Source organism: Megascapheus bottae, chromosome 15, assembly GCF_031878675.1.
Source record: "Megascapheus bottae isolate mThoBot1 chromosome 15, mThoBot2.hap1, whole genome shotgun sequence".
Lineage (NCBI taxonomy): Eukaryota > Metazoa > Chordata > Mammalia > Rodentia > Geomyidae > Megascapheus > Megascapheus bottae.
The window spans coordinates 26,064,151-26,091,402 of NC_143523.1; the positions used below are offsets into that span (position 1 = coordinate 26,064,151).

The window sequence follows — 27,252 nt, forward strand, 5'->3', positions numbered from 1 at the left end:
AACTTCATGGAATGCATTACAATAACAAGGCAAACAAGTGCAGAGGTTGCTTAGGGCCATTTTACTAGCACTGGGCAGGAATCAAGGGCCTGAGGGAATTGGAAAGTGTGGCTAAAAGAGAGTGTGGCTTTGGAGGTAATATTGCTGTGTTTTAGGGTGAGAGTTGTCAGTTGTCAATTTCTGAGCATGTGCGGTGTGCCCAGCTCAGAGTCAGCTGTGTGGGGAAGAAAGGGAACATTAGATAGGTAAGTCCTCATCTTGGCAAAAGACTCACATTTATTCTCCATCTTTAGTCGCTGAGATCATTTGCTAATTTTCACTCTGAAACTTTATATTATCATTAGAGAAAATAGGCTTTAAAAATTCTCCTCAAAACCATCTCCAAATGCAAAGTTAGTTTTTGTACTTTTCCTAATTTTAAGTCAGTAGTTAGCTATACTTAAAAAAAAACAAACATGGTATACAAATGATTTTCACATATTGTAGCCTGTTTCCCTCTCTCCCTCCCTCCCCCCTCCTCCCCTCTCTCTTCCTCCCACCTCCCTCTCAGCCCCTCTTACCCATCCCCCATACCCCCGGGGCTTAAACTCAACACACTAGACAAATGCTCTACCATACAGAGCTCCACCCTGGCCCTTTTCTTACATGTTCTGGAAATATTTCCCTCAGTTGCCTCATAGTTTTCATTTTTATGTTCATGCTGCATACAATTTCTTCATACAGCCATACCATATTTAGCCACTTTTCTGTTGCTGGGTGATTTCAGTATTTTTGTCATGATAAATAAAATAGCTATAAATATCTGTGTACATATAGCTTTTTCTTCTTCTTTTAAATCATGCCCTTGGAATCAGTGCCCAGAAAGGGGTTGTCTGGGTCATAAGGTTGTTACAGAGAGCCAGACTACAGCTGAGAACATAAAAAAAGAAAGTAGGGCAAAGATTCAGTCCTCATAAGCACTTTGCCTAATGCACTGGTGCCCTACGTCCATGTCGAATACTGTTCTACCCTGCAGACTACAGTGTCATCACATCTGACATCTGCAGTCCACACCAGCAGGATATTCACCCTCCTTAGATTCAAGAAGAACATTAGGATACATGAAGCTAAGAGAGAAGTAAGAGTAGTCTAAGGAATGTAAATCTACCCCAGTTTCCAAGAAACGGTAACTATTTCCCAAACATAGGAATTGGTGCTGTGATACAACTGGACAAGTAGGATGATCTTGTCATGTGTACCTCTGTGTACAGGGGTCATAAGAAGGCAGGCCTGAGTTTCAGAGAGGCAGAGCTATGCATTAACATGATCTTTCAAAATGTGCCCAGCTGCCAGAATGCATGGGTGGTAGAAAAATTATGGGCCATGGAGGGGGGATGTGGTCCTGAGGATGAAGATAGCCCATGTATTACATGCATGAAGCACAATGGGCCAGGTGCTATTTGTTTTCCCAGTCCTGGGGCTTGAACTCAGGGCTGTCCTTGGGCTTTCTCAAGGCTCAGGCTCTACCACTTGAGTCACAGCACCACTTCTGGCTTTTTCTGTATGTGGTATGGAGGAATCAAACCCAGGGTTTTTTGTGCATGCTAGATGAGCATTCTACCACGAGGCTACATTCCTGTAGGCTAGGTACTAGTCTAAGCCCTGAATAGTAGTGAGAGCAAACAGATAAAAAGTTAGGGATGGGAGTGGAACAAATAATTAGGTAGAATTCATCAGAGTAATTCAAAGTAACGACAGAGGAAAAGTAAACTGGCATTCTAGAGAGGGTGTTTTAAGTGGTCCTGAGAGATGACCTCATTGAGAAGGTGACCTTTGGACAAGAAGGAAAAGGGTCCTGGGGATTGTCTGGAAGAATATTTCAGTGTTTCAGAAGTGAGGAGACCAGGTGATGGGTCCGAGGAAGATGGGACCATCCGGAAGGTGACTCTATGGGACTTGGAGTTTTTCTCTGGGTGACATGGGGACGCAGTGGACAGAGTACTGTCCAGTGGGGAATGCTCTATAGAGGAAGGTGGTCAGGGTTTCCCAGCAGGCTGGGGAGCTAGGTCTGTCCACTCAACCCCTTCCCCAGTCACTGTGGTCTGTCCCAGAGTCGAAGGAGGAAGATCAGACAACCTACATCAAGTTCCAGCTTGGAAGAAAGGTTTCTGGAAAGTTAGGCCAATTATAACCATGCGTGATAGTCTCATTAGCAGTTTTTTAAAAGAAGTTCTTGGGTGACTTACTTTAACCCAGGTGGCCCCGGAAGTGGTCAGCTACAGCCCAGACTTAACCTAACGCCCAGCCAGTTACTTCATCTGCAAACTGGGAGTGAGGAGGAGCCGGCATGAGCTCATGTGAAAGCATCTCTTAAACATCGTTGTGGTCTCTGAAAAGCAAAAGTGGAAATGGAGCTGACCTCAGAGCGTTGACTTCGCACCACCGTTTTCAACAATTTGCAAAGAAAGCACTGGGCGCGGGTGGGTCTGCTCGGCGGGCCGTCGGGACCTGTCCCCCACTCCCTGGGCCTCCGCGGGGCTGGGAGCGGCGGCGGGCGTGGCCCCGGGAGGGCGTGGCCCCGGCGAGGCAGCGCAGCGCCGGGCCTCGGGCGGCGGACCTCTCTCGGGCTCTCCAGGCCGTAACCCCAGCCGGTCCTGGCTCGCGCGCCGGGCGTGGAGCGCTGCGGGCCCCCGCGGAGCACGGGCGCGGCGCGGCGACGACGCGGCCAGGGCGGAGCCGCCCCGCCTCCTAGCCCTCCTCCGTTGTCCCCCGCCCCCCGCCCCACTCCCGCCCGCCCCGGGCTCCAGACCTGGGCTGTGCGCGCTCTTTCTCCAACAGCTGCTTCGCTCGCCCCGCGCTCTCAGCCTCCTCTCGTCCGTCCGTCCCCGCCGCGTCGCGTTCGCCTTCACGCCATGACCACCCAGCAGATCGTCCTCCAGGGTCCGGGACCCTGGGGCTTCCGCCTCGTGGGCGGCAAGGACTTCGAGCAGCCTCTCGCTATTTCCCGGGTAAGAAGAGCCGCCTGGGACGCGCGTGGGACCCGGGCGCTCCCGGCGGGGTGGAGGCGCGGGCCGTCAGAGAGGACCGGGGTGGGAGGGGGGTGACGAATAGGGTGACCAGGTAGGTAAGCGGATCCGGGGACCGAGGATGTGTTAGGGGACGGGGGCGCGGGTGAAGGCACAGGGTGGGGAAGCGGATCGCGGGACGGTGGGGTGGGCGGGTCCGGGGATCTGGGGAGGCGAAGGCCCCGCGGGCGCTTACGAGACCGAGCTGGGGTGGCGGCGGGGCGCGTCCCGGTGCGCCGTGCGCTCTGCGCCCTCCGCGGCCGGGTCCCCGCCTGGGCGGGCGCCGGGAGCAGGTTTTCTCACTTCGCCCGGGAAGCGCCGCGCCGCGAAGGACGCGCTTTGTCCACGCGCTGGAGAACCGGGGTCTCCGCAGACCCCGCGCGCCGGGAGGGAAGCGTCGGCTCCCGGTTCGTCCCGGCCGCAGGGTGTGGGGAAAGCAGATGGAAAGAAACCGGCGGGTCCTGGAAGGTGCGGGGGGAGGGGGGAGTGGAGAGAGTGGGAATAACTTTAAACGCAATCGGAACAAGTTTTCCACTCCTTGGATCGGTGGCTGTGCCACCTCCCGCTCATGAGCCGTCGGGGAGGAAAGAAGTTTAAACCACAATCAATCCCGCTTAGAGTTGCGTCTCTTCCAGCCGAAGGTGACCAGGCCATCTTCCCGCCGGGCATTCCCAGACTGAGCTGGTCTTGGGCCCATTCTCCCTCCGGGATGACTGGATGGATACTGGGGTGTGGGGGACAGGTCGGGGGAGGTCCCTGAAATTCTTGGTAGGAGCGCTTCATCTCTGGATGGGTCCCCGTTCTACTGTAGGCCACCAGACCCCTGGTCCGCACACTCAGGGACTGGAAGCCGGGGTTCGGGACTGAATAGCCCAGTTGATGTCACTTCAAAAGCTGTCTGAATGTCTTCTGATTAAAGGAAGGGAGCGCCGAGCTCTGCTGGTGGCTTCGCCGCATCCAGAAAGCACATTCCATCCCCGGGCCCTTCTGCCTGCTCAGGTTGACCTTAGACTTGTGTCTAGTCTTCTAAACCTTTCCCCAGGGTGGATTGGATGGGGAGAGATCTCTGTGGATCCTGAGCTCCTGCTGCCAGCAGCTGTAAGGCGTGTGTGTGGGGGGGGGGGGTTGCTCGCAGGTCTCCTCTTGGTTTCTCTACTGGTGGAGTGAGACTTTCTCCGACCATCCTTCTCCCACAGGAGCCGCCCAGCCCAGTTTCAAGGCCTTGTCTTCTATTTTGCCCCACAGAGATTTCTTAGATTGTTCTTGGAGGGATACGCTGCCTGCCCACACTTCAGAACAGGAAATGTGCCTTACCGGGTCTGGACCTCTGCCCAATCTTGGCACAGAGCTGAACCTGGCTGTGCCCAGTATATCCTTGCCCACTGATTAAGAAATGCTTGGCCAGGGAGGGCATGGCCTCTGTGCATTTTGACTTGCTTACCTCATAGTCCATTTGTCCCTGCTCGTTGTGTCTATAATTAACCTGTCATCCCTCTTCACTTCTGACATTATACATGATATGAAGCTTTTTTGTTTTTTAAAAGTAGGAGAGGATGTTTCAGAAATCTGTTATAAGGCCAGCCATTTTAGCTGCTTTTAAGTCTTAATGGGGGTTGGGGATGTGAGAGGCCTGGGTTTAAGTACTACCGCTGTAAAACAAAGTGAAGAAAAACTTCTTTACGCAGGTGACCCTGTGCTGGAATGATGGTTGGTTTGTGGTGGAAAACACTGCGTAGATCATGATCCTCTGGATCTGAACTTCCTGAGGAACTAAGATTACAACCTGGCGTGTACCTTCATATATTGACTAATTTATTATTTATTTACGGTATGTGCACAGGCTTAATGAGCACACACCATATGTCTGTGTATACTCTTCAGAAATGAGAAGATAGAGCTCCATTGTCAGGGTATTTGTAGTTTTAGCAGGGCAGTTAGTTGATAATGACTGGCAGGTGCTTCAGTTGAAAATGAAAGTGACTCAGAAGGTGACCTCAAGCTGCCTGTAATTTGTTTCTTCATCTCTTTATTTCCATGTGGTGTGTGGAGGGGGGGAAGGAGCCTGCCCCTGTCTTGGGAATGGAAAAATCATTGTTCTAAAGGGACAGATAGTGTGGTTTAAGATGAGGGTCTGGTCAGGTGATCTGAGTTCCTCCTCAGCATGTACCTGGAGGAGGGGAATGAGCCTTGTTTTGTTCAAAATTACCTTTTAAATCTCTGCAGCCAGGCCAGCAGCAGTCCAGGGTTCGTGTTAAGGATTGAGAGAGCTCTGTAAGCATGGAAGGAATAATGCTGGGGGCAGTGGAGGGGGGCTGAGCATTGACTGAGAGCTGCACACACCTGTTAAAGCATGCTACCATTATTATCCTGCTCACATCCCATTGGCTAAAGTGGTTTTGTGTAAGTAGACTGGAGATCCTCCACACCAAAGCAAACCATAAAATGAGGCAGGGATAGGTGGAGTGCCTTTTATTTAAACACTTATGTTTGCTTTCTCTTGCATGAATTATTCTGGTAGTGGCTCAAGTCCTGTTCAGTGATGAAAGCTTCTGAGTAGAATATTGTGTGCTTGAAATGGTTTCCTAATTTATTTTTTTGAACTGTGACACAGGAAACTCCTAAGAAATAAGTCCACTGACAATGTTTGTAAGCTGAACCCCTGTCTACTTACTATCCACCCATGCCCCAAACTAGCATACCCAGAGGCTCAGCAATGTAGCTTTCCTGACAGGGTCATTAGTCATTCTTACTTTCTTCATAGTGTAGCCACCTAAATAGACACCCCAGACACCATACACTTAATTTTGCTTATTTCTAAACAAGTCATGGAGAACATTTTTTTTTCCAGGTATAGTATGAATAGCTTCTTTTCCTCTTTGGCTTTACTGTAAGAAATTTAACATCACAATTCAGATTTCCAACTTCAAAGGAACATAAGCTGGTTTTTGCTTAATATCTCATTGAAAGCTCCCAGCCTACAGGGCTCCCTGGTGATCTGGCCTCACATTTATTACTGCTCCCTGAGATGTTTTTCTGTCAGTTCCTGCTCCAACCTCATAGCTAATCTTCTAGAATTTTCCCTTTCATCCTCCTATGTAATTTCTTGTTTCCTCTAGTTGCTTTCAATGGAAACCTTCAGAGAATCCACACCCAAGTCAAAATTGCAAATTTTTGTTGACTGTTTTTCTCTCCCAGCAACTAACAAAGGACAGGAAGAGCCAGAGATAGAGTTGCCCTTAATTGAGGAGTTACTTATTTGCCTCTTGAGTCTTGGGGAACCCCTGGCTGAGAGTCTGTGGTTTTAGGACAAATACTTATGCCCTTTGTCCAAGGGCCCTGAGAGGGTACTTAATGGGCCCTCTGTAACCGGAGGGTCTTGTCTGGGGATTTTCATCATGTCCTAATGATCAAAAGAGCAAGATTTTGCCATCAGGTTGTGAAAAGCAAGCGATTTCCTGAAATGCTTTCATGGTAATGAGTTTTGTGTCCAACTACCCCATTCTGTAAAATTGATGATCTGGGAAGTACCCGCTGCTCCTGCCAATCTCAGCCAGCCTGGGGAACAAGCAGGGTGGGGTGGGAAAGAACCCAATCCTCTTCCACTCCCTAGTCTTTAGGGTATTGGTTTGTTTTTGAGAGGAAAGAAGGAAGGAGAATGACTTTCAAGTGGGCCTGGAGTGTGGCTTAGTGGTAGAGTTTTTGCCTAGCATACACGAAGCCTTGGGTTTGATTCCTTGGTCCAATATATACAGAAAAAGCCAGAAGTGACGTTGTGGCTCAAGTAGTAGAGTACTAGCCTTGAGTGAAAGTGCTCCAGGACAGTGCCCTGGCCCTGAGTTCAAGACCCAGGACTGGCCAAAAAAACCCCAAACCAAACCAAAATAACAAACCTGGGCTGAGGGCTTGGGGGACACCGTGGCTCATGCCTGTAATCCTAGCTACTCTGGAGGCTGAGAGCTGAAAGGATCATGGTTCAAAACCATTCCAGGCACTAAAGTCTGTGAGACTCTTATCTCCAACTACAAGACACTTAACTACCAGAAAACTGGAAGTGGTGCTGTGGCTCAAGGGGTAGGACAGTAGCCCTGGAGTAAAGAGCTCAGGGTCCAAGCCCAGGCCCAGAGTTCAAGCCGCATGACTGACCAACAAAAGTAAAAAAAAAAAAAAAAAAGAGTTTCAGGGATCTGGGACCTTGCTGGAGAAGAAGGGCATTATTCAACGTCTGCAGTGGTACTGGGCATCACTGGGCAGGGGGATCTCTGTCATGACCTGGCAAGGGCTGGCTTCCCCCAGCACACCATCCCCAGGCTGTGTCTCCTTGTTGCTCCGTGGAGGAGGGGAAGGCTGCTGTCCTTTGTTTTCACACTGAGGAAGGCCGTGTGCTCACAGGTTTGGCAATGTTTGAATTTACATAGTTGTTTTTTTTTTTTTTATTCCTTGTAAAGAAGAAGGAAGAGAGTAGTTCTAGACATTGATGATGCATGTCTAAAATCCTAGTTACTCAGTAGGCTGAGATCTGAGGGTGGTGGTTTGAAGCCAGCCCTGGCAGGAACGTCTGTATAGCTCTTATCTCCAGTGAGCCACCAGAAAGCCAGAAAGGGAGCTGTGGCTTAAGTGGTAGAGCACTAGCCTAGAGCAAAAAAACCCTCAGGGACCCTAAGTTCAAGCCCCAAGGTTGAATGAACTTTTAGACTTCAGGACTAATTGTCAGGGTCATGTAAAAGCACATGGAGTTCTTACAGGTCACCTGGAGACTTTTGAACAATTTGATGGCTTTTTTTTTTTTTTTTTGCCAGTCCTGGGCTTGAGCTCAGGGCCTGAGCACTGTCCTTGGACTTTCTCAAGGCTAGCACTCTACCACTTGAGCCTCAGCACCACTTCCAGCTTTTTGCTATGTATGTAGGGTACTGAGGAATCTTGGTGCATGCTAGGCAAGCACTCTACCACTAGGCCAAACTCCCGGCCCCTTGATGGCTTTTTGAGACATTAGTTAGGGTATTCTATTTGGCTAGCTACTGCTCTATAAAATAAATATCCCAATTAGTCCTAATATGCTAATTAGTCCTTCAGACTAAGGGAGCTGTAAGTTTCTGAACTGCCACCCTGACACTAACAACTGCCTTTGTAGCATGCTTAAAGGGGAGCTGGGTAAGGCATAGTGCATCTCCAAGCATCTGCCCTAAGTAATCACCACGTTTCTTTCAGAAAATGGTAAGATAAAATGATGTATTATTTTTCTGGTCCTAAGGCTTGAATGCAGGGCCTTGTTGCTGAGCTTTTGTGCTCAAGGCTAGCACTCTACCACTTGAACCACAATTCCACTTGCAGACTTTTGGAGGTTGATAAGAGATAAGAATTTCACAGACTTTTCTTTCTGGGCTGAGATGAATCACAGTCATCGGATCTCAGCCTCTTGAGTAGCTAGGATTATAGGTGTGAACCACGGACACCGGGGGTTTGAACTCAGGTGAATGTACTTGTTAAGCAGGCATTCTCACTTGAATCCCTCCCCCTGGGTCTTTTTGCTTTAGTTATTTTTTGGATAGGGTATGGTGACTTTTGCTTGGACTCTACCTGGGACTCCTGAGGAATCTTCCTGCTATATAGCAGGTTTCTGGGACCAGGAGTATGCACTACCACGACCAGCCAGAGTTCCCACTTCCTTATCTCAACTGGCTTTTGTATAAAGCAGAACATGTTGTTATGTGTGTGCCTTACCTGCTTGCAGAATGGATTGCAGGTGAATTCCAACACTGAAACGTGCATCGAATATTTTAAGACATAAGAACATACATCCAGTTTAACAGAAAACTGGAACACAAAAGAAGAAAGCAAAATGTGCCAGAAAGTTGAAATCAGTTGGTTTCTGTAATTGTATGCCACATTTAACTGGGAGTTTTCTGGCCAAGGCAAAATGGGAACCATGTTCAGTTATTTAGGCCTCTGGCTTGAAGTCACTTTTACAGTGCTCCATCTGTACACCATCTTAGGGAAGCTGACCAACATCTATGGGACTATGGTTTTCTTTTTCTTTACTGTCTTGGTGAAGAGAGAGAAGGAGAAAGAGAGAGAGGGGGGAGAGGGAGAGAGAGAGAGGAAGAAGGGAGAGGGAAGAGAGAGTACTATCAAATGGACATTTTCTTTAAGGGCCTGGTATGTCCAGGAATGTGAGTAAGCCCTTGAAGCTATTTCCAGAGGAGCTGATAGTTAGTGTTGTTGTTGTTTTGTTTTTGTCTGCCTGGCTACTTAACTTCATTCTGGGAGAGCTTCAGAGAAACGCGAGTCAACCACTTCCTTAATGCTTGTGAGCTTTAGACTTTTCTGGAAGGTTTTGTAAAGTACAGATCAGGGCTGGAAATGTAGCTCAGTGGTGGTGTGTTTCATACACAAGGCCCTGAGATTTGAGTGCTGGTAGCAGAGATTACACACACACACACACACACACACACACACACACACACACACTATGTACAGAGAGAGAGAAAGCGCACCTGCGCGAGCATGAGCGCATGCCCATTTGGTGGATCAGATGTGGGTAGAGCACTGTTTGCATTTTTAGCCCCCATCTCTCTCTCAACAGTTTGACAGTATCATCTAGGCTAAAAGACTAGCTTTTCCTCCCTCCCTTTTTCTGAGCTCTCCCTACTGACTGAGTCTGGCCTTATGGGGTGCTCTTGATGGTTAAGGCGGGGAAATAGACGTGTCTGGTAATTCTAGCCATAAAGTGTTTCTCCATGTACCCATATGTAACTTTATAACTGATCCAGTAATCCCAAACTCCACAAGGAGCCAACATGAATGGACTTTGATAGAGGGTGGGGTAGTAAGAAAGTAGCTACCACAGTGAGGATACATGGCAACTGGTCTTGGATTTTTGTGTTGGGCATAGAGGGGCATGTTGGGCCCTGAGGCTAAGCAGAGAGCATGTATCTCATCTAAAGGTGCAGAGGTTCCTCAGTGGGGAGTGATTGTTGCCTTAGGGGAATCCAAGTCCAGAATTGCCAGATTTTTCACAAGAAGCTCAAAAATGTATATGTGTATGTGAAATTTACCAGAATGTAATTGAAATTACCACAAACAATCATAATGGTTGACTGGCCTAGTTTGATGGGCTTCAAGCTTTCCATCTTGAGTCTAGGGAGTTAAGGGAACCCTGTCTGTCCTCTGTCTTTAGGTCAGAGACTGAGATAAGCCACCTTAGTCTTAGCAGTGGAAGGCCCCATAGTTATTTCTGAGCAGTTACTGGACATGTCAGATGCCATGTTGAAAGTTTTTGGTTGGTGTCCTTCATTTCCATATTAAGTAGGATCTTCTGGGCAGGAAGGGAGCGGGCCGGTGATACCCAGCTCTGTGTTTATAACACAAGCTCCATCCCCTTCCTTCCCGTGTTTTATCCATACCAGTCCACATGCTGTTCCCATGACTTGGCCTGCTCTTTCCTGCCTCATTTCTGGCTTTGAAGTTTGAATCAGCACCTCCGCCAGGGAGTCTCCTCAGGATTACTCCATCAAGAGAAGTTCTTGTTGCTTCTAGCACAACAGTCATCTCCTATTTTTCTTACTCATCCCCTCAGGAGGTAGTGAACTTACTAGATGGCATTTTCCAGTGCCTTGTGAGTCTCCTATATCCACATGCCTGGAGTGCGGAGCACATGCTCTGCCTGAATGGTCTCATTGCATGTTCACAGCAGGCTCCTGGTGGTAGGACAGGTATTTCCATTCTTGTTGCCTGGGTAAGAAGAATGAGATGCACAGAAATATAGCCTCCTCCCCCGGGACCCCTGTGGCTCATCAGCCACCAAGGCAGGACTTGAACCCTGGGCAGCTACCTGCTGAGGCCCCATCTTCATCAAGTGGTTAAATATTTTGGATATATGTCAGGGTATCTGATGGGTACATGGAGGAGGAAGGACAGAACAGGGAAGGAGAGAAGAGAAATGCTATCATTATGGGGTGAAGTTTCTCATGGTCAGTGGCAATGCACATCCAGTTCTGGGTCAGGGCCTTATTGTTTAGAAATCTGGTTATTTAGATATACATTAACAAAAGTGAGAGAGCTATATCTTTGGATTTTTTTATGGCCAGTCCTAGGCTTGAACTCAGGGCCTGAGTTTCTTTTGCTCAAGGCTAGCATTCTACCTCTTGAGCCACAGCATCACTTCTAGCTTTTTCTGCTTGTGTGGTGCTGAAGACTTGAACCTAGGGCTTCATGCATATTAGGCATGCATGCTACCACTAAGCCACATTCCCAGTTGTATGATACACTACTTAGAATTGCAGTGAAAATCGTCAAAGCCTTCCACGTGCTTCAGGTGGGAGAGTAGTGCCCAGAGGGGCAGGCGTACAGTTAGCTGGCCCCTAGGCAGTCAGGGTCTACCATGAGGACAAGAGCAAACACTTCTTCAGAAAGCCAACAGATGGTTTATTAGTGGCAGTTGTCATGCCCAAACAGGTTTAGGTGAGAATTGCATGATATAAATGTGCAGATACTGGGAATTTGGGGGCTGGCCTGTTTGTTTGAAGGATTTGTTTTTGAGAAGTCAATGCTGACTCCATCATGAGCTGGATCTGATGGAATTTGGTGGCTGGGAGGAAACTAGATAGTGTGGTACAGTGGACCAGGGGCTTGCCGTGGCCTGCCACTCGGCCACTGAGTCACCTTGGGCAAACTGCTTCACCCCTGTCCCTCCATTTCCGCACCTACCATGGTGCAGACCACTCTCCCTGCCTGCCAGAAGTGGTGTGTTAGCCCTCGCTGACTGCCTACTCCGTGCTTCACATAAAATAAACACCTCTTTACTCTTAGCCACCAGGATTAATCAACATGATTGATTATCACCGCAAGGATCTGCATCCACCCTTCAAAACAGGAACCCTGCTGAGCACCCAGTGTCTCACACCTGCAATCCTAGCTACTCAGGAGGCTGAGATCTGAGGATTGCGGTTCAAAGCCTGCCAGGGCAGGAAAGTCTATGAGACTCTGATCTCTAATTAACCGCCAGAACACTGGAAAGATCAGGGATGGTGCCCCACAGCCAAATAAAAATAAAAAAAGGAAAGAACCCCCTGACATTGAGTCTTGGCTCCTTTTTGGTTCCATGTTATGTTTGCATGTTTTATGGGGGACAGAGCTATTGGGCCCTGTTGTCCCCTACTCAGGAGGTACCAGGCTGGCAGCAGGACTGGTGTAGCAGACTGTGGGAGATGGAATTTTCTCTAGCTCTGGCAATTGGGTTCAGAGTCTGCTGTGTGCCCGAGTGGAAAAGGATAGCGTTCTGAATGTGGGGATCTGCCGTTAAGTTTGGGCATGTTCCTTTATGTGTGTGAACTTGCGTGGCTTTTCTCACACACAGTTTTCTCATTTGTAACATTATCTACAGCATGTTTAAGGAAGCTCATCATAATGGCTGTCTCAAGTAGGAGATAGAATGTGTGTGTGTACACTTTGTTATGGTACATTCCATAGTTAATTTAAATTCGTGGGTTTTTTTTTTTTTTTTTTGGAAGGGAGGTTATTGATTCTGGGGCTCGAACTCAGACCTGAGAACTGTTCTTGAGCTTTGTTTTTTCTTTCTGCTCAAGGCTATTGTTCTACTACTTGCCTGGTAGCTCTTCCACCTTTTTTTTTTTTTCTCTGCCTTGGGGCATTAGGTCGTTTGCTCAAGGCTAGCACTCTACAACATTAAGCCACAGCTTCTCTTTCCATTTTCTAGTGGTTAACTGGAGATAAGTCTCCTAGACTTTCCTGCTGGTCTGGCTTAGAACCATGATCCTCAGATCTTGGCCTCTTGAGTTGCTAGAATTATAGGCATGAGCCACTAGCCCCTGGCTCTACTTCTAGCTTTTTGCTAGCCAGTGGGAAATAAAGAGTCTCAGGGACTTCACTGCTTGTGGATTCCAACTCTGGTCCTCAGATCTCAGCCTCCTGAGTAGCTGGGATTTCAGGGATGAGCCGCTGGTGCCTGGCATAATTCACTCCCCGCCCCCCCCCCCCCCACCAAAAGAGATGTCACATAAAAGATTGTAATTTTTTCTGAGCCTTATCTGATGATGTAGTCTTGTAATTTCCCCAAACTTCCCTTTGGCTCAAGGTTTGACTCAAAAAGGATGGCCGTATGACTGGAAGGCAGATAGCTGAGCCTCGCTTACTCAGGCTAGAGGTGTGCAGGACTGGTTGTAGCTTGTCCAGGGCCCGTTAGGATGTTCTCAGCAGACATGCCTCTCCCGCAAGCCAGTCTCCACCTCTTAGCAGTTGTACATAGAGAAGTAAAGAGGAACTTCTATTTTTATCTCCTCAGTCCATCTTCCCAATCTCCTTGAGTTTTATTTTAAAAAATCTATTTATTTACTTATTTTTCAGATCTGGGTCTTGGTCCACTGGGCACTGCCCTTGGGCTTTCCTCAAGGCTAGTGCTCTACCACTTGAACCACAGAACCACTTCTGGCCTTTTCTGTGTATGTGGTACCAAGGAATGGAACCCAGGGCTTCATGAATGCTAGGCAAGCACTCTACCACTAGTCCACACTCCCAGCCCATCATTTGAGTTTATTGAGGACACATGTTCCAGGATAGTGACATTAAGAGAATGATTGTTTGTTTGTTTGTTTGTTTGTTTATTTTTGCCAGTTCTGAGGTTTGAAGTCCGGGCCTGGGCACTGTCCTTGGGCTTTCTCAAGTCTAGTGCTCTACCACTTGAGCCATAGCACCACTTCCAGCCTTATCTAAGTATGTGGCACCAAAAAATTGAACCCAGGTCTTCATGCATGCTAGGCAAGCACTCTACCACTAGGCCAAACTCCGGGCCCTGATTTTTTTTTAATACAAATTTTTTCATTGCTTTGAAATATTTTATAGGATAAAATGGAGTGGCTTGATTGCATTCTTTTTGTGTATGTTGGTCATGGGACTTGAATTCTGTGCCTGGGTGTTATACCTCAGCTCTTTAGCTCAAGGTTACCACTCTATCCCTTGAGCCACAGCACCGCTTCCAGTTTTCTGGTGGTTAATTGGAGATAAGAGTCTCACAGACTTTTTATTGCCTGGGCTGTCTTTGATCCTCAGATCTCAGTCTCCCCAGTAGCGTGAGCCACTGCTCCCGGCTTATTGTATTCTTTAACTACACTAGATATTTTAGATCAGTCATTGAGTAATTTACTGAACATTTACTAACTATATAACAAGACCCTGGGCGTGCCATAGCACAAAGACTCTCTACACCTTAATTACTATTTGGTAGCCAAGGTAACATGACATTAAACAACTCTGTCAAATAGGTTGAACAGCACCACTGGACAGGTGCCATGAAGAAGGGGTTATGAAAAGGAGTCATAATTGGAGACCAGGGAAGGCTCTCAGAAGAAGGAGATTTGATAGAAGTGGAGGTTTGACTCAAGACAAACCAGAATGCCAGGCTTGAGTGAAAAGCCAAGTAAGAACACAAGGCCCAAAGTTCTAGCCCTAGTACCAGCACACACACACACACACACACACACACACACACACACACACACAGGCCTAGTCTCTGCAGAGAGAGAAAGAGAGAGAGAGAGAGATTGAGACAGAGAGATTGAGAGATTTGAATGGCTAACAGGTAGAAATGTTCACAAGCAGAGATACAATCATCAGAATCCTGAGGTGGAAGAGAATTTGGGGTGGTCCCTTTATCACTAGCTTTGGGAAGGAGCAATAAAAGAGGAAGACCTAGCTTTAAAGATTTGGGGTTTTATTCCAAGAGATCACTTCTTGACTTGGTCATGTTGAGTAAGTTTGGTCAACATTATCCCCCTGAATTTCAGCTGTTCTCTGGGGAGAGGCTTTTAGTCCAGAAGCATGGCCCAAATCAAATGCTGCTTGGATAGACAGAGCCAATTAACAACCTAGCCTGCCTTGTTTAGAAATCATACCAGATCAGCCTTCCCAGGACAATGGGTCGGAAAATGACTGTCAGCACTGAGTGACTCAGAAGTGAAGCCCGTGGCCCAGCCCCTGTAAAATGTCTTGTCCCAGGGGCTGCTTGGGAGGTGGTCAGATCTGGGGCCTTCATTTTCTGAAAGCCAAATCTCTGGTAGACAGATGATGGGAAAGCCAGAGAGGAAGGTTAGGAGGTCAGGATCTCTGTGCTGGTTCCACATCCTGCCACATTCCCGGCGAGTTTTGCCTGATAAAGTCATAGCATGTTCAAGCCAGAAGGGACTGCAGAGATCAGCTGACCCCTCTCCTTTTGTGGGGTCAGGGTACTGATGAGAGAAGGGACTCTCCCAGGATCCAAGGACTTCTCTAAGGGAGGGCAGAGCCCTATGTGCACTAGAGCCTTGGAACTACCCTGCTCTGGGCGGCTTCCCTATGGGGAGGGTTTTTGTTTTTTGTGCCAGTCCTGGCACTTGAACTCAGGTCCTGGGCACTGTCCCTGAGCTTTTTTGCTCAAGGCTCTCACTCTACCATGCTGAGATACTGTTCCACTCCAGATTTCTGATAGTTAATTGGAGATAAGAGTCTCACAGACTTTCTGCCCCAGCTGGCTTAGAACCAAGACCTGCAGATTTCAGCCTCCTGAGTAGCTGGGATTATAGGCATGAGCCACTGACTGGCCTGGGATAATGATAGTAGCACTTTTAGTATACCTTTGCTTAGAAAATACTTGACAGTGACATTACCCTGAGGTTGGTATTGCTTCAAGATGAATTTGTGTTTCATTCCTCATACCAGCAGCGGTGTTCACTTGCAGCTAGTTGTACAACTGTGTTGGACATATTTATTCAGTCTACCCACAGTGGGCAGATGGCAGATGACCCACTGTGGTGACTGATGGCCTTCTACAGCCGCTGGGGGAATCATTGATCTAGAAGCATCAACTTGTGGAAAACCAAATATTTAGAAGGTAGGACCAGAATCATAGACAGGTTCTTCTGGGGGATGGGATAAATCATGTAAATTTATACAGCATATTAAAAAACAATCTTTTTTTTTTTTTGCCAGTCCTGGGGCTTGAACTCAGGGCCTGGACACTGTCCTTGGACACTTTCTACTCAAGGCTAGTGCTCAGCCACTTGAGCCACAGTACCACGTCCAACTTTTTCTGAGTATGTGGTGCTAAGAAATCAAACCCAGAGCTTCCTGCATGCTAGATGAGAACTCTATAGGAAGCTAGGCTGTACTTCAGCCCCCTCTTCATTTTTTTTGAAATGGAAAAGGAACTCAAATTTGTAACAAACTAAAGCATTCCTGGAGTATGTAATCATAAGCAATAAGATGTGTAATGTTTCACTGCATCTGTGCCTATGGTAACATATTAAGATTTTTTTTTACAGAACTAGGAGGTTCCTATACACAATTTATACATGTACATGTGTGTGTGTTTACAAAGCTGTAACTGGTGACTTACTTTAAGGAAGTCACAAGGTCCAATGGGCAGAGTGTTGGGTCTGGATCAGGGTCTGAGCCTGCAGTACCCTAGTTGAATGACTAGTAAAATAGTAAAATGTATCTAGTTGGGTCATCCTGAGTGGGTACAGAGCTTTATAAGCCTCAGTTCCCTGGTCTATGAAGCAAAGACTGATATTTGTTATTCTTTCTCATAAAGTTGTAAGAATCCAACAAAATCAAATATAGCCTCTATAGAATCTCACAGGCCTGGTAGCATTTCTGTTTTTAGCCTTCCTCCCTTTTTCTTTTTGAGATGAGCTCATTCTTGTAGTCCAGAGGCCAAGAAGTTTTGGTCTTCCTGATTTGGTCTCCTGCATGCCAGGATTACAGGTTTGTGCTGCCACTCTGGGCTCTTGCCTTTTCTCTGTGTTGATATGTATCAGTGACTACTTAACCTATTGGTCACTTATTCAGTGGTTTGGAAACAAATAGTAACTGGCCCGCCCTCCTCTTTGTTGCCAGGTCACTCCTGGAAGCAAGGCTGCTGTAGCGAATTTATGTATCGGAGACATTATCACAGCCATCGATGGGGAAAACACCAGCGGGATGACGCATTTAGAAGCTCAGAACAAAATCAAGGGCTGCACAGACAACATGACTCTCACGGTAACCAGGTGAGATGGAGGAAATGTTTGGTTTCTCATCAACCGGAAGCTGCTTGTGGGCGGGACTACCTTCCCCACCTCAGGACCCCTGGGCCCCCAGCTCTGTACACACACATACTGAACACATGCCAAAGCTCTTGAAATGTCAATTGCTCATTGTTGTTTTTCTTTTAAATTGTACAGTGTTTCTCATAGCATAGGCTTCTTTCTCCAAGTTACCCCAGTTTCACTTGTTTCGACATAACAAATTGGAATTCCCAGGGAGTAAAGTCAAAGTGTGAGGTGTAAGGAAATGAAAACTTCTTCCTGAGTACCTTGGAGGTATGATGCTGTTCCTCTTGTGCTAACACTGGGCCCTGGGTATCCCGGCAGGAGATTATAGTCTCAGTCAGTGGGTTATTCACACCAGAGTAAAGAAAAGCAGAGAGTGAGTGGATAATGGAGGACAACACCTGGGGATTGGAATTAGGGTAGAATTTCCATTCTTTTAGTACATTTTAGAAGGGACTCTACCAAGATTTCAGGAATGATTTGGTTCAGCCTTTAATGGCTTCCTATTTCCTCTTGGATCAAGTTCAAATGCTTCCTTTTGATCTGTGAACCTGCCCTTTAATTTTTCCCTAACCATAGCTTCTGTGGTTGGTTTATCCATCCAGCCGTCCATCCATTCATTCACTTATATATATATATATCATGCTGTTACTGGCACTTGAATTGAAAGCCTCACACTCTCTTGGCTTTTTCACTCAAGTCTAGGGGCTCTACCATAAGCAATTTGGTATATATTTAACTTTGTATCTGAGCCTATTGTAACGTCTTAAGGTTTTTATAGAAATCTTAATTTTCTTTTTGGTGATAATTGGAGCTGAGTCTCATGGACTTTTCTGGCTTTAATATGATCCTCAGATCTCAGGCTCTTTAGTAGCTAGTATTATAGGTGTGTGTGTGTGTGTGTAGTGTATGTGTATAGGTTTTGGGGCTTGAACTCAGGACTACTTCGTCTTGCTTGCCTTTTTTGCTTATGACTGGCACTCTTGCTTGAGTCACACTTCCACCTACCTTCCATAAATGATTATGTATCTGTAACATACATGTTTTCAATTTTGTGCCATGGGATTAGCAGAGGACCAAGCATAGACTACATCAGCATATTTTGTTCAATATTGTACTCACCTTTGGGGGAACACTTTCATTACACCCCTTTCTCAAAAGCCTATTTTCATTCCTTCTCATCTCCACATATTCCAGTTCAAATCCTTCCCTTCAAGTTCTAATGCAGGCCATTTGTGCATTCATTGAATTATTGATTCCATGAATTTTGATTCATTTCTGACCAAATTGTACACATGCACCTTAGACATTTCGAGTACTGTAATAGGAATTTCGACAAATACGAATGTAAATGCAAATATTCTCTGCCTGTAAAAGAAGAAAACCCTACCCTAAGGAAAACAGAGACTAGACTGGAAAGAAGAAAATCCTTTTGCAAAATCTAAAAAAGAGAAGAATTGCTTTCACTGGACCAAATCAGCTTCATGAGTGAACTGATGATCTGGTCTGGGTCAGAGACATTGGGGTAAGGTGGAGAAGGTCATTCCATGCTGGGCAGAGGTAGGGCAGCACGAGGCACACACAGGGAGAGGGAGGAGCATTGTGGCCCATGTCAGCTGCCCAGAGTGTACAGAGGGATACTTAGGGAGGAAGAAGGGGATGGGCTGCTTGACACTCCCTCAGATATGGATGCCATCAGACTGGCAGAACAGTGGTAAGGCTGATGATGGAGTGCAAGTTGAGAAGGTAGAAGTCCAGGAATGTTTTTCGAATCAGTTTTAGTGTCTGCAGTTGTCCCTTAGCATCCACGGGTGGGTGGTGCAGTTGGGGAGGGGAAGGAACCCTTCTGAAATCTGTGCTTTGGTTCCTTAAATGAGTGGTGTCATTAATGGTGTACATTCTATACACTTGTTCTTGTACAGTATAATAACCTATAATACTTCAAAAACTGTAAATGCAGTGTGAACAGTTGTCATGCCATATTTTTTAGTGAATAATGACAAAGAAAAGTCTAGATATTCAGTATAGATATAGCTTAAAAGTATTGTCTGCCTAGAGTTGGTTGGATCTGATCAGGCAGGATGCATGGATGCAGAGGGTCATGAATTACTTATTTTAGCACAAATGCAACAAGGACTGTGGAATGGGGATATGGTTCAGTGGTAGAGCCTGACAGATGCAAGGCCCCGGGTTTGATCCTCCACACTGTAAAGAAGAACGAATGAATGAACAAATGAAAGAAAGGAGAGAAAGAAAGAAGGCAATAAATAACAGCTTTGTTCATCTGTTGCAGATCTGAACAAAAAATCTGGTCTCCTCTTGTGACGGAGGAGGGAAAACGTCACCCATACAAGATGAACTTAGCCTCTGAACCCCAGGTAAGTACTAGCTCGTCACTACCATGCTTGTTGACACCATCTGCTTCCCATTCTGGCCCTCCAGTATATTCCTATCTTTCCTGCCCTGGCGCCCAGGGTGAGATGGGAGGGAGAGCTCTCCACAGACTCTGTGGGATCTGGCTTTGGTTCAGGTTTTCCCGTAAGGGAACTGCCAGAAGAAAGGACTGGAAAACCCCAGGGCAGGGAGCTGAAGCAGAGGGTCGGAGGTGATAAGGGAAGCGTGTGGAAGTAGAGTTAGCGGGACTAGAGTGAAATTAGTGAGCTGAGTTCACTCTTAGGGATTTTAGATTCAGGTGAATCTTCCCTACGATAACATAAGTGCAGAGTGCAGAGAGTTGGAAGGAACCAAGGGGAAATTAGTAGTAAATCCTGCTGCTTTCTCAGGAGTTCTGGGGTAGAAATCTTTATTTTTATTACAGTAGAAATTCTAGTGAGACATTAAAGTCACTAAGAATAAAATGGCAGCTACTACTGAAGGATATAGGAAGGAGTTGATACCAAATAGGATTTCTGGGAACAGCCGGGTGCTGGTGGCACACACCTCTAAACCTAGCTATTAGGAGGCTGAGATCTGAGGATCTCAGGGGGGAAGGTTGGAAGCTAGCTCACACAGACAAGTCCAAGAGACTCTTATCTCCAGTGGGGCTGTGGGTCCAAGTGGTAGAGTGGTAGCCTTGAGTGAAAAAGCTAGGAGACCTGACAGTGCCCAGGCCCTGACTGAGTTCAAGCCCCAGTACCAGCATGCACGTGTGTGAGCACGTACATATACATTAGAATTTCCAGGAACTGCACACTGTCCTGAAACCCTGTATTTGTCAATAAAAATCTGTCAGTTTCCCACGTAATTTTATTTCTCTCTTAAATGCATTTTCTAAATTACAATGTATAAAAATTCTTTTTTGAAATAAGAACAATTAGAAAAATGTTGAGAATACTTTTGTAAATTCTTCACATCTAGTGTGCTGCTTGTAATTTATCTACCAAAGTATTTTTTTTTTGCCAGTCCTGTGCTTGAACTCAGAGCACTGTCCTTGGACTTTCTCAAGGCCAGAGCTCTACCACTTGAGCCTCAGCACCACTTTCAGCTTTTTTTTTCTTCTATGTATGCGGTACCGAGGAATTGAACCCTGGTCTTCGTGCATGCTCGGCAAGCACTCCACCACTAAGCCAAACTCCCAGACCCAAAGTACTTTTTTTTTTTTTACACCACCCATATTTTATTATCAGATTTCCAGTGTCGGTTTGCAAGGAAAAAGATAGTCCACTCTGCCGATCTGACCAGGTTTAAATGAACAGCCTTTGTGCCAGCTTACTTTTTTTTTTTTTCCACCATGCGTGGACCCTCCCTAGGGCCTGTCCCACCATGGAAACCCAGAGCTGCACCTTTGCCCATTCACCTCTCACCCCCAAAGATGGCCACCCAGGACTATCCTAAGTTTTCCCTGTCCTTTCTCTTGGCATTTGATTACCTAAACAGTTTTAAAAGACAGGCAAAGTTTTTGACATTGATAAACAAATTCACATTTAAATCTCTAATACATGTCTCCAAACTTTAAGGAAATAAATTCCAAATTCCCTAATGCCTCTGTGCTGAATAGGATACAATGTTTACAATGTAAACAGCTATATGCATTGCAATACCAGATTTTTTAAATGCAGATTTCAGGATCTTTAGAAAAATACTATTTACCAGTTTCTCTTTAACATAATGTAATAATGCTTTGAGACATAGGAAACATTTAAACCTAATACTTTTCTTGAAGTTTAAACTTAGAATTACCCAATTGCCTTTGTGTTTAAGTATAAATTTATGCATTGTTTTACATAGCATGCTGACAATTTAACCTTGAACAATGTTCACTCATACCCATTCACACACACATTCATACTCAAAGATCTTAAAACGCGCAAAATTAATATTGGCCGTTCATATTTCAGAAATTTTAGTATCATGAGGTTTTTTTTTTTTTTTTGCCAAAATTTTATTCTTGGAGGTGACAACCAGGTTTTAAAACAAAGCTTTCTAACAAGGCAACTTAGCTGAAATTTATTCTTCCAGAGCTCGTTTCTGATATCAGACATATTACTTTTTGCAGATGAAAGTTGGGTGGGAGTCTTAAACCTAGAAGAACTAAGACTGAAGTCTGTGTCCTGCCACCAACTGTCTCCACACTGTCACTTCAGCAGGTTGTTAGGAAAAAGGAAACTAGACTAAGCCTTCAGCTGCTTTGTCTGGTCTAGGCTCCCCTCCACTGCATCCGAGCGGGAGGGGCCATACCAGGCCCTAGACCTACCCCAGGTGGAGACGAAACTTTTATTTTCCAGAAACAATTAAATAGATACACAAGGAAAAACAAGAACAAGACAGAAAAGCAGAGACTTTTAAGAAACTCCTAAACTTCTGATGGCATGCCTGGACTTAAACTACCAGAGTGATGGAAAGACCGTGGGGCCCTGAAATTGAGAATTCAGGGGGCACCTCCCCTACAGAAATTTCCATTCCTTGGCAGCTGGCTGGTGGAGGCCATCCTGATCTACTCTCAAACAGAACCAGACATTGACTTACAACAGAAAATGGGACTCAATCGGATACATTTAACACAACAACACGAACTCAGATGAACGCTCTCACCAAACAACTTATTTAGACATGTCTTGCAGGTGAGACTCTCAGGCATGCCCTGTTACTGACAAGAGATCCAATAGGGGGGTCAAGGCGTCCCTTGACCACCCAGGCCTTGCTGCTCCAGCTTTTTTTTGGCCCACAGTGCACTTTTTAGACAGACATACAGGGTGGTCAGCCGACTTTTACTTACCTCGGAGGCCTTTGCTTTAAACCTGGGTGTCTTTTCAAAAAAAAAGTTGTTAAAGGAAAACCACTGTTTCTAGAAAAAAGCCATCTTTTATCTCAATAGCATAAATATACAAATTATTAGGAATTGATGAAAGACTTGGGAGCCCTGGTTGGGTGGCCCCCATGGGCACACTGCAGGGAGATCAAGAAGAAACCTGTATTTGAAACCTGTATTTGTCTGATCCTTTAATTTTAGTAGCTCCACTTGTTTTTCCCACCAATAGGCCACTGCTCCCCATGTGATTAGACTGTGGCCCCTAGAATTTGGGGAGCAGTTCTATGCTAATTTTTTCATAACTAATGCAGTCATCATAGAATGCCACAACATCCGTATCTTGTCTCTCCATAGAGATTATAGGGCAGGTCCTCTTTAAGAGCAGTGGCTGGATGGCTCTAGCCAGGACAAGGGGCGTGCCAATTGCTAACATGCTGCTAGGCCAGCTACACCCAGGAGCTGGGGCCTGCAGCAGTTTCTAGTTGCTGGGAACTTTAAGGCCTGAGAGCCATTGCAGCTCCTGGGGACAGGGTATTTTAGGTGGAGTTAGGCCTTTTGTCTGGCCTGAAAGGCTTCCCTGTGGGGGATCAGGTATCCATCCCAACTGACTTGGCCTTGCTGGCCACACCCATAACAAACTCCTCTCCCAGCACCAGTAGAAGAGGTAAGCACGCAGGCCTTTTGGGCTTGTAGGGCCGCAACCAGCATCTGTGACTGTGAGTGCCCACATCCTTAGTGACAACTATCCACCTCCCCATAGACCTTTCCTTCATTCCTGCACAGACCAGTTTGTGGTCTGCGGTCATACAGGGAGCCAGGAAGCTCAGCCTTAGTTAAATTTTTCCAGTCTTGGGTGGTGAGCTGGTGAGCCAGGATGGTCTCGGCCCAGGGTGAATTAGGCCCATCCTCGCAGACTGCTTTCTTAAGCTCTTTTAGGGCAGGTCTATTGCCCCCAGGGTTAGCATTTACCAAGCATGGTGGGGAGGAGTAAAATGGCGCCTTGACCTCCTCTTCCTGTTTAACACGAGGTGAAGCGCGGGAAGATGGATAGTAAAATGGCGGAGGCCGTTCTGCCCCCACAATTGTCTGCTGCAAATTCCGGGGCAGGAGCACTTGGTGTAGGGCTCTGGGGCCTGCTCCCAGGATCAAAGGGGCCCAAAAATCCCTCCTCAGGGCTCTAACCCCCCCTTTTTTTTCCCTGAGCATCGGGAGGGCTAACTCTGAGTGCTCCTTATTTAAAGTTTCCTTGGCCCTAGATGTAACTGAGCCAGGATAGAAGCAGGCCTTAAGGGCAGACAAAGTCGGATAGACCCCGAGGGGAGGGTCCTCTCCCAAGTTAATCTTCCTCCTTCTCACCAGGTCCCATGTGGCCCAATTGAAAAGAATGGCTGCCATTAACATGGAGCATGTTAAGGTCTCCCAGACCTTCTCGGCCTGGAGATCTGAAATCTAGATCTGACCTGTCCTGAGCTGCCAACAAAATATCATCAGGGTGTAGGGGAATTGTAAAAAAGCAATCTTAAGATCAATGATCATTTTATCTACATAAAAACAATTCCTTGTCAAATACGCTATTTACAGTGTATATGGCCAAGCATGCACTATTTATAGTTTCAGGCAGAAAATGTTCCTTATTTGACCACAATTGCAATAACTACATGAAAATTCTTATAAAAACATGAATCTTCTTAATAAACAATCTCCAACTCTTTGCCATTTAATCTCATTAATCGTTCCCTCCTTGGGAAACCAAGGACATAATTCTCCTAGGTAATCGAAAAATGCCTTTGAATCTTTCTTTTTAACCCAAGTTCCTCGTGTCTTGAGAGCCTCCTTTAAATCTGAAATGAACAATTCCTGTGATGATGATGCCTGTCTCATGGCCAATCACTTACCTTGCGCCATCTTCACTCTCAGCGTTGACCGAGATGTCTCGGGCGGGCCACTCCAAGCAGGTCACACAATCACTTGGATCCAAGTTTTCCTGGAAGACAGCGTTCCTCAGCCTCGCAGGCACTCGAGCCGCACGTTGGGCGCCATTTGTCCTGTCCAGCGGGACGTCAACTAGGGCCAAGAACCTAGAGGGAGGAATGAAAGGGACAGGAGACACGAAGAAGGCAGCAAGACAAGCATTCTGATCAAGTTGCCCCAAAGTATTTTTTAATAAGTATTATTAATGATAAGTTAAAAAAGTTGAAAATGTCTTTTGCAAATTATAGCTTGGGTTGTGATTAAAGCTGGGTGCTTATGGCTTACACCTATAATCCTTGCTACTCAGGAGGCTGAGATCTGAGGATCATGGTTCATAGCTAGCCCAGGCAGGAAAGTCCCTGAGACTAATCTCCAGTCGCCCATCAAAAAGCTAAAGTGGTGCTGTGGCTCAAGTGGTAGGGCACTAGCCTTGAGCACAGAAGCTCAGGTTCAGTACTCTGGCCCTGAATTCAAGTCCTAAGACTGGCACAAAAAAACATTTTTTTCTAACTTTGGCATAATTTTTTTTTTTTGCCAGTCCTGGGCTTGAACTCAGGGCCTGAGCACTGTCCTTGGACTTTCTCAAGGTTAAGCTCTACCACTTGAGCCTCAGCACCACTTCCGGCTTTTTTCTATATGTGGTACCGAGGAATCGAACCGGGTCTTCATGCATGCTAGGCAAGCACTTTAACCACTAGGCCAAACTCCTGGCCCCAAGTTTGGCATACTTTTTATAGTGAATTGAGATATTCCCAAAGAATAGTAAAACCCAGCTCTCTTTTATACCTATGACAGAAATTGTATGACATTGAACTCATATTGTACCATTAGTGTGTAAATTGATTGAAGTCATCTTTTCTTAAACGGCCCCATTAAAATTTCACAAAATTATTTTTTCCCACTACTATAGTAAAAATGATACTTGAAAGTTATGCTCCTGTTACTAAGGAGGATAAGGTCTGAAGATCATGGTTCAAAGTCAGTCCAGGCAAGAAAGTCCATGACACACTTATCTCCAATTCAGCACCAAGAAAGCTGGAAGTGGAGCTATGGCTCAAGTTGTAGAATTTTAGCTTTGAGCAATAAAGCTCAGGGACAGCACCCAAGTCCTGAGTTCAAGCTCCAGGACTAACTGCAAACAAAACCCAAAACGTCATGCTTAATAATCTAGAGTTGTTTTAAGGATCATTTTTGCCTCTGCCATTTCCAAACTGACATGAACTTAATATTCAATACAAGCTCTATAAGGCTGGTTCACAAAGCAATAGTCTGTGATCTGGCCTTATGTGTTTTGTACCACATAGAAGGATCATGTTTTAACTTGGTCTGTCTGAAATCCTTATTTTCACTTAAATAATACAGTCATTCACATTTCAGATTTTCATTTGTATCGTTGTTGAATTTTCATCTTCTACATGTAAACATAACTTTTTAGATAGCTCTCTTTGGATTAAAGATTCTTTAAAGCCTAATCAGGGTGTACTCTTAATTCCAGTAGCTTATGAATATACAAAAAGACTTCCACCTCTCATTTTCCCATAATCTTCCATTTTGAGTCTGAAACTAGAGGACACCTGAGCAAGGGCAGAGTTCATCCGTAATGAAAAGAGCTACTGGTTCACATAAAGCCAAGCAACACCCCAGCTTATCTGAGGTCAGCATAGTTACACACCTAGTTTGTATTTCCTCATTATTGAGTTTCCTTGGAGACTGATAAATACAAAGCCCCAACAATGACATCATCCCTTCCAAAACAGCAAGCCCTAAATCTGCCTGCCTTCTGGAAAGATCAGTATTCACTTGGGGCTAGAGATATTCCTTTTATGTCCAAACCAGATACATTCTTGAAACATTGTTTACAAAGTGAAAATCAAGATTTCTGAACCTCAGTTGTCCAGGGGCTTTCCCTCTAGTCGGACATACATTTCTACCCAGAGGAGACCAGAGACTAGGGCAGACCCTGATTGGCCATCAGTCAGGTGTCAGTCACTGTGCTGGGTATGCTAACATGCTACTGCAATGCCTAGTGAAGAAGCCTTCTTGTTGTTTTTGTCATTTTAAGGATGAACAGTGGGCTCAGAGAGGTCTAACTGGCCCGTAGCCAGACATGAAGTGGGAAGGCAAAGGCTAGCCAAGATTGAAGAATAAGTCTCTTCTCTGGTGCTTAGCATCCCAGGCTGTTTCAAGCACTAGCCATGGAGAGGTAGAGAGAAAAACAGATGCCTATATTGGACGCGGTCCTTCTTTGTCCATAGGGCTGTAGTGCATGTGGCAAAGAGTCTTTGGCCTGCCTGTTGTGACTTTGCCACCATCGTCAAATGAAGTTTTAATGATTCCTTGGAGCCATTGTTTTATAAAATTGCTCAGCGATTCCTTTCTGTTTCTCTATTACTGCTGAAATCTTTTGTGTGTGTGTGTGTATTTTGTATTTGTCCTAGAACGTAAACTTAGGGCCCGGATGCTGTTCTTGAGCTTTCATGTTCAAGGCCAGCACTCTACCACTTGAGCTATAGTTCCACTTACAACACTTCAGGTGGTTAATTGGAGATAAGAGTCTTATGGCCTTTCCTGTGCAGATTGGCTTTGAACTGTGATCCTCAGATTTCAACCCATTGAGTAGCTAGGATTACAGGTGTGAGCAACTGGCACCCAGCTGAAATACTTATTCTTAAGTAGCTATGCCTCTCCTTTTATGGCTAGCTGTGTAAACTTAGCTGTTTGTATAACATGGACAGAGTCAGTTAAATATGATTTATACAGTAAAAGCCCACTGATTCTGACTTGTTAAAGAGGATGCATAGCTGAATAGTGATAAATAAAGAAATCAGTCAGAAGAACCTTTGAGGAGGGGTGGTACTGGGGTTTGAGCTCAAGGACTTATACTTGCTATGCAGGTACATTACCACCTGAA

General features: G+C 45.8%; 1 protein-coding gene across 2 annotated transcripts in view; it reads left to right on the forward strand.

Annotated features, from left to right (window-relative positions):
• Positions 1-2,749: 2,749 nt before the first annotated feature.
• The window catches only part of Pdlim1 (PDZ and LIM domain 1), a 45,721-nt gene continuing 21,218 nt past the window's right edge, over positions 2,750-27,252 (forward strand). Inside the window, exons 1-3 of one of the 2 annotated variants that reach the window (XM_090346198.1) lie at positions 2,750-2,987; positions 16,929-17,080; positions 19,416-19,500. In XM_090346198.1, coding sequence (XP_090202324.1) covers positions 2,892-2,987; positions 16,929-17,080; positions 19,416-19,500 — 333 coding nt within the window. In that variant the 5' untranslated portion in view covers positions 2,750-2,891. Of the gene's footprint in view, positions 2,988-15,901; positions 15,922-16,928; positions 17,081-19,415; positions 19,501-27,252 lie in introns of those variants that run through there. The other variant, XM_090346199.1, reaches the window with a different exon arrangement.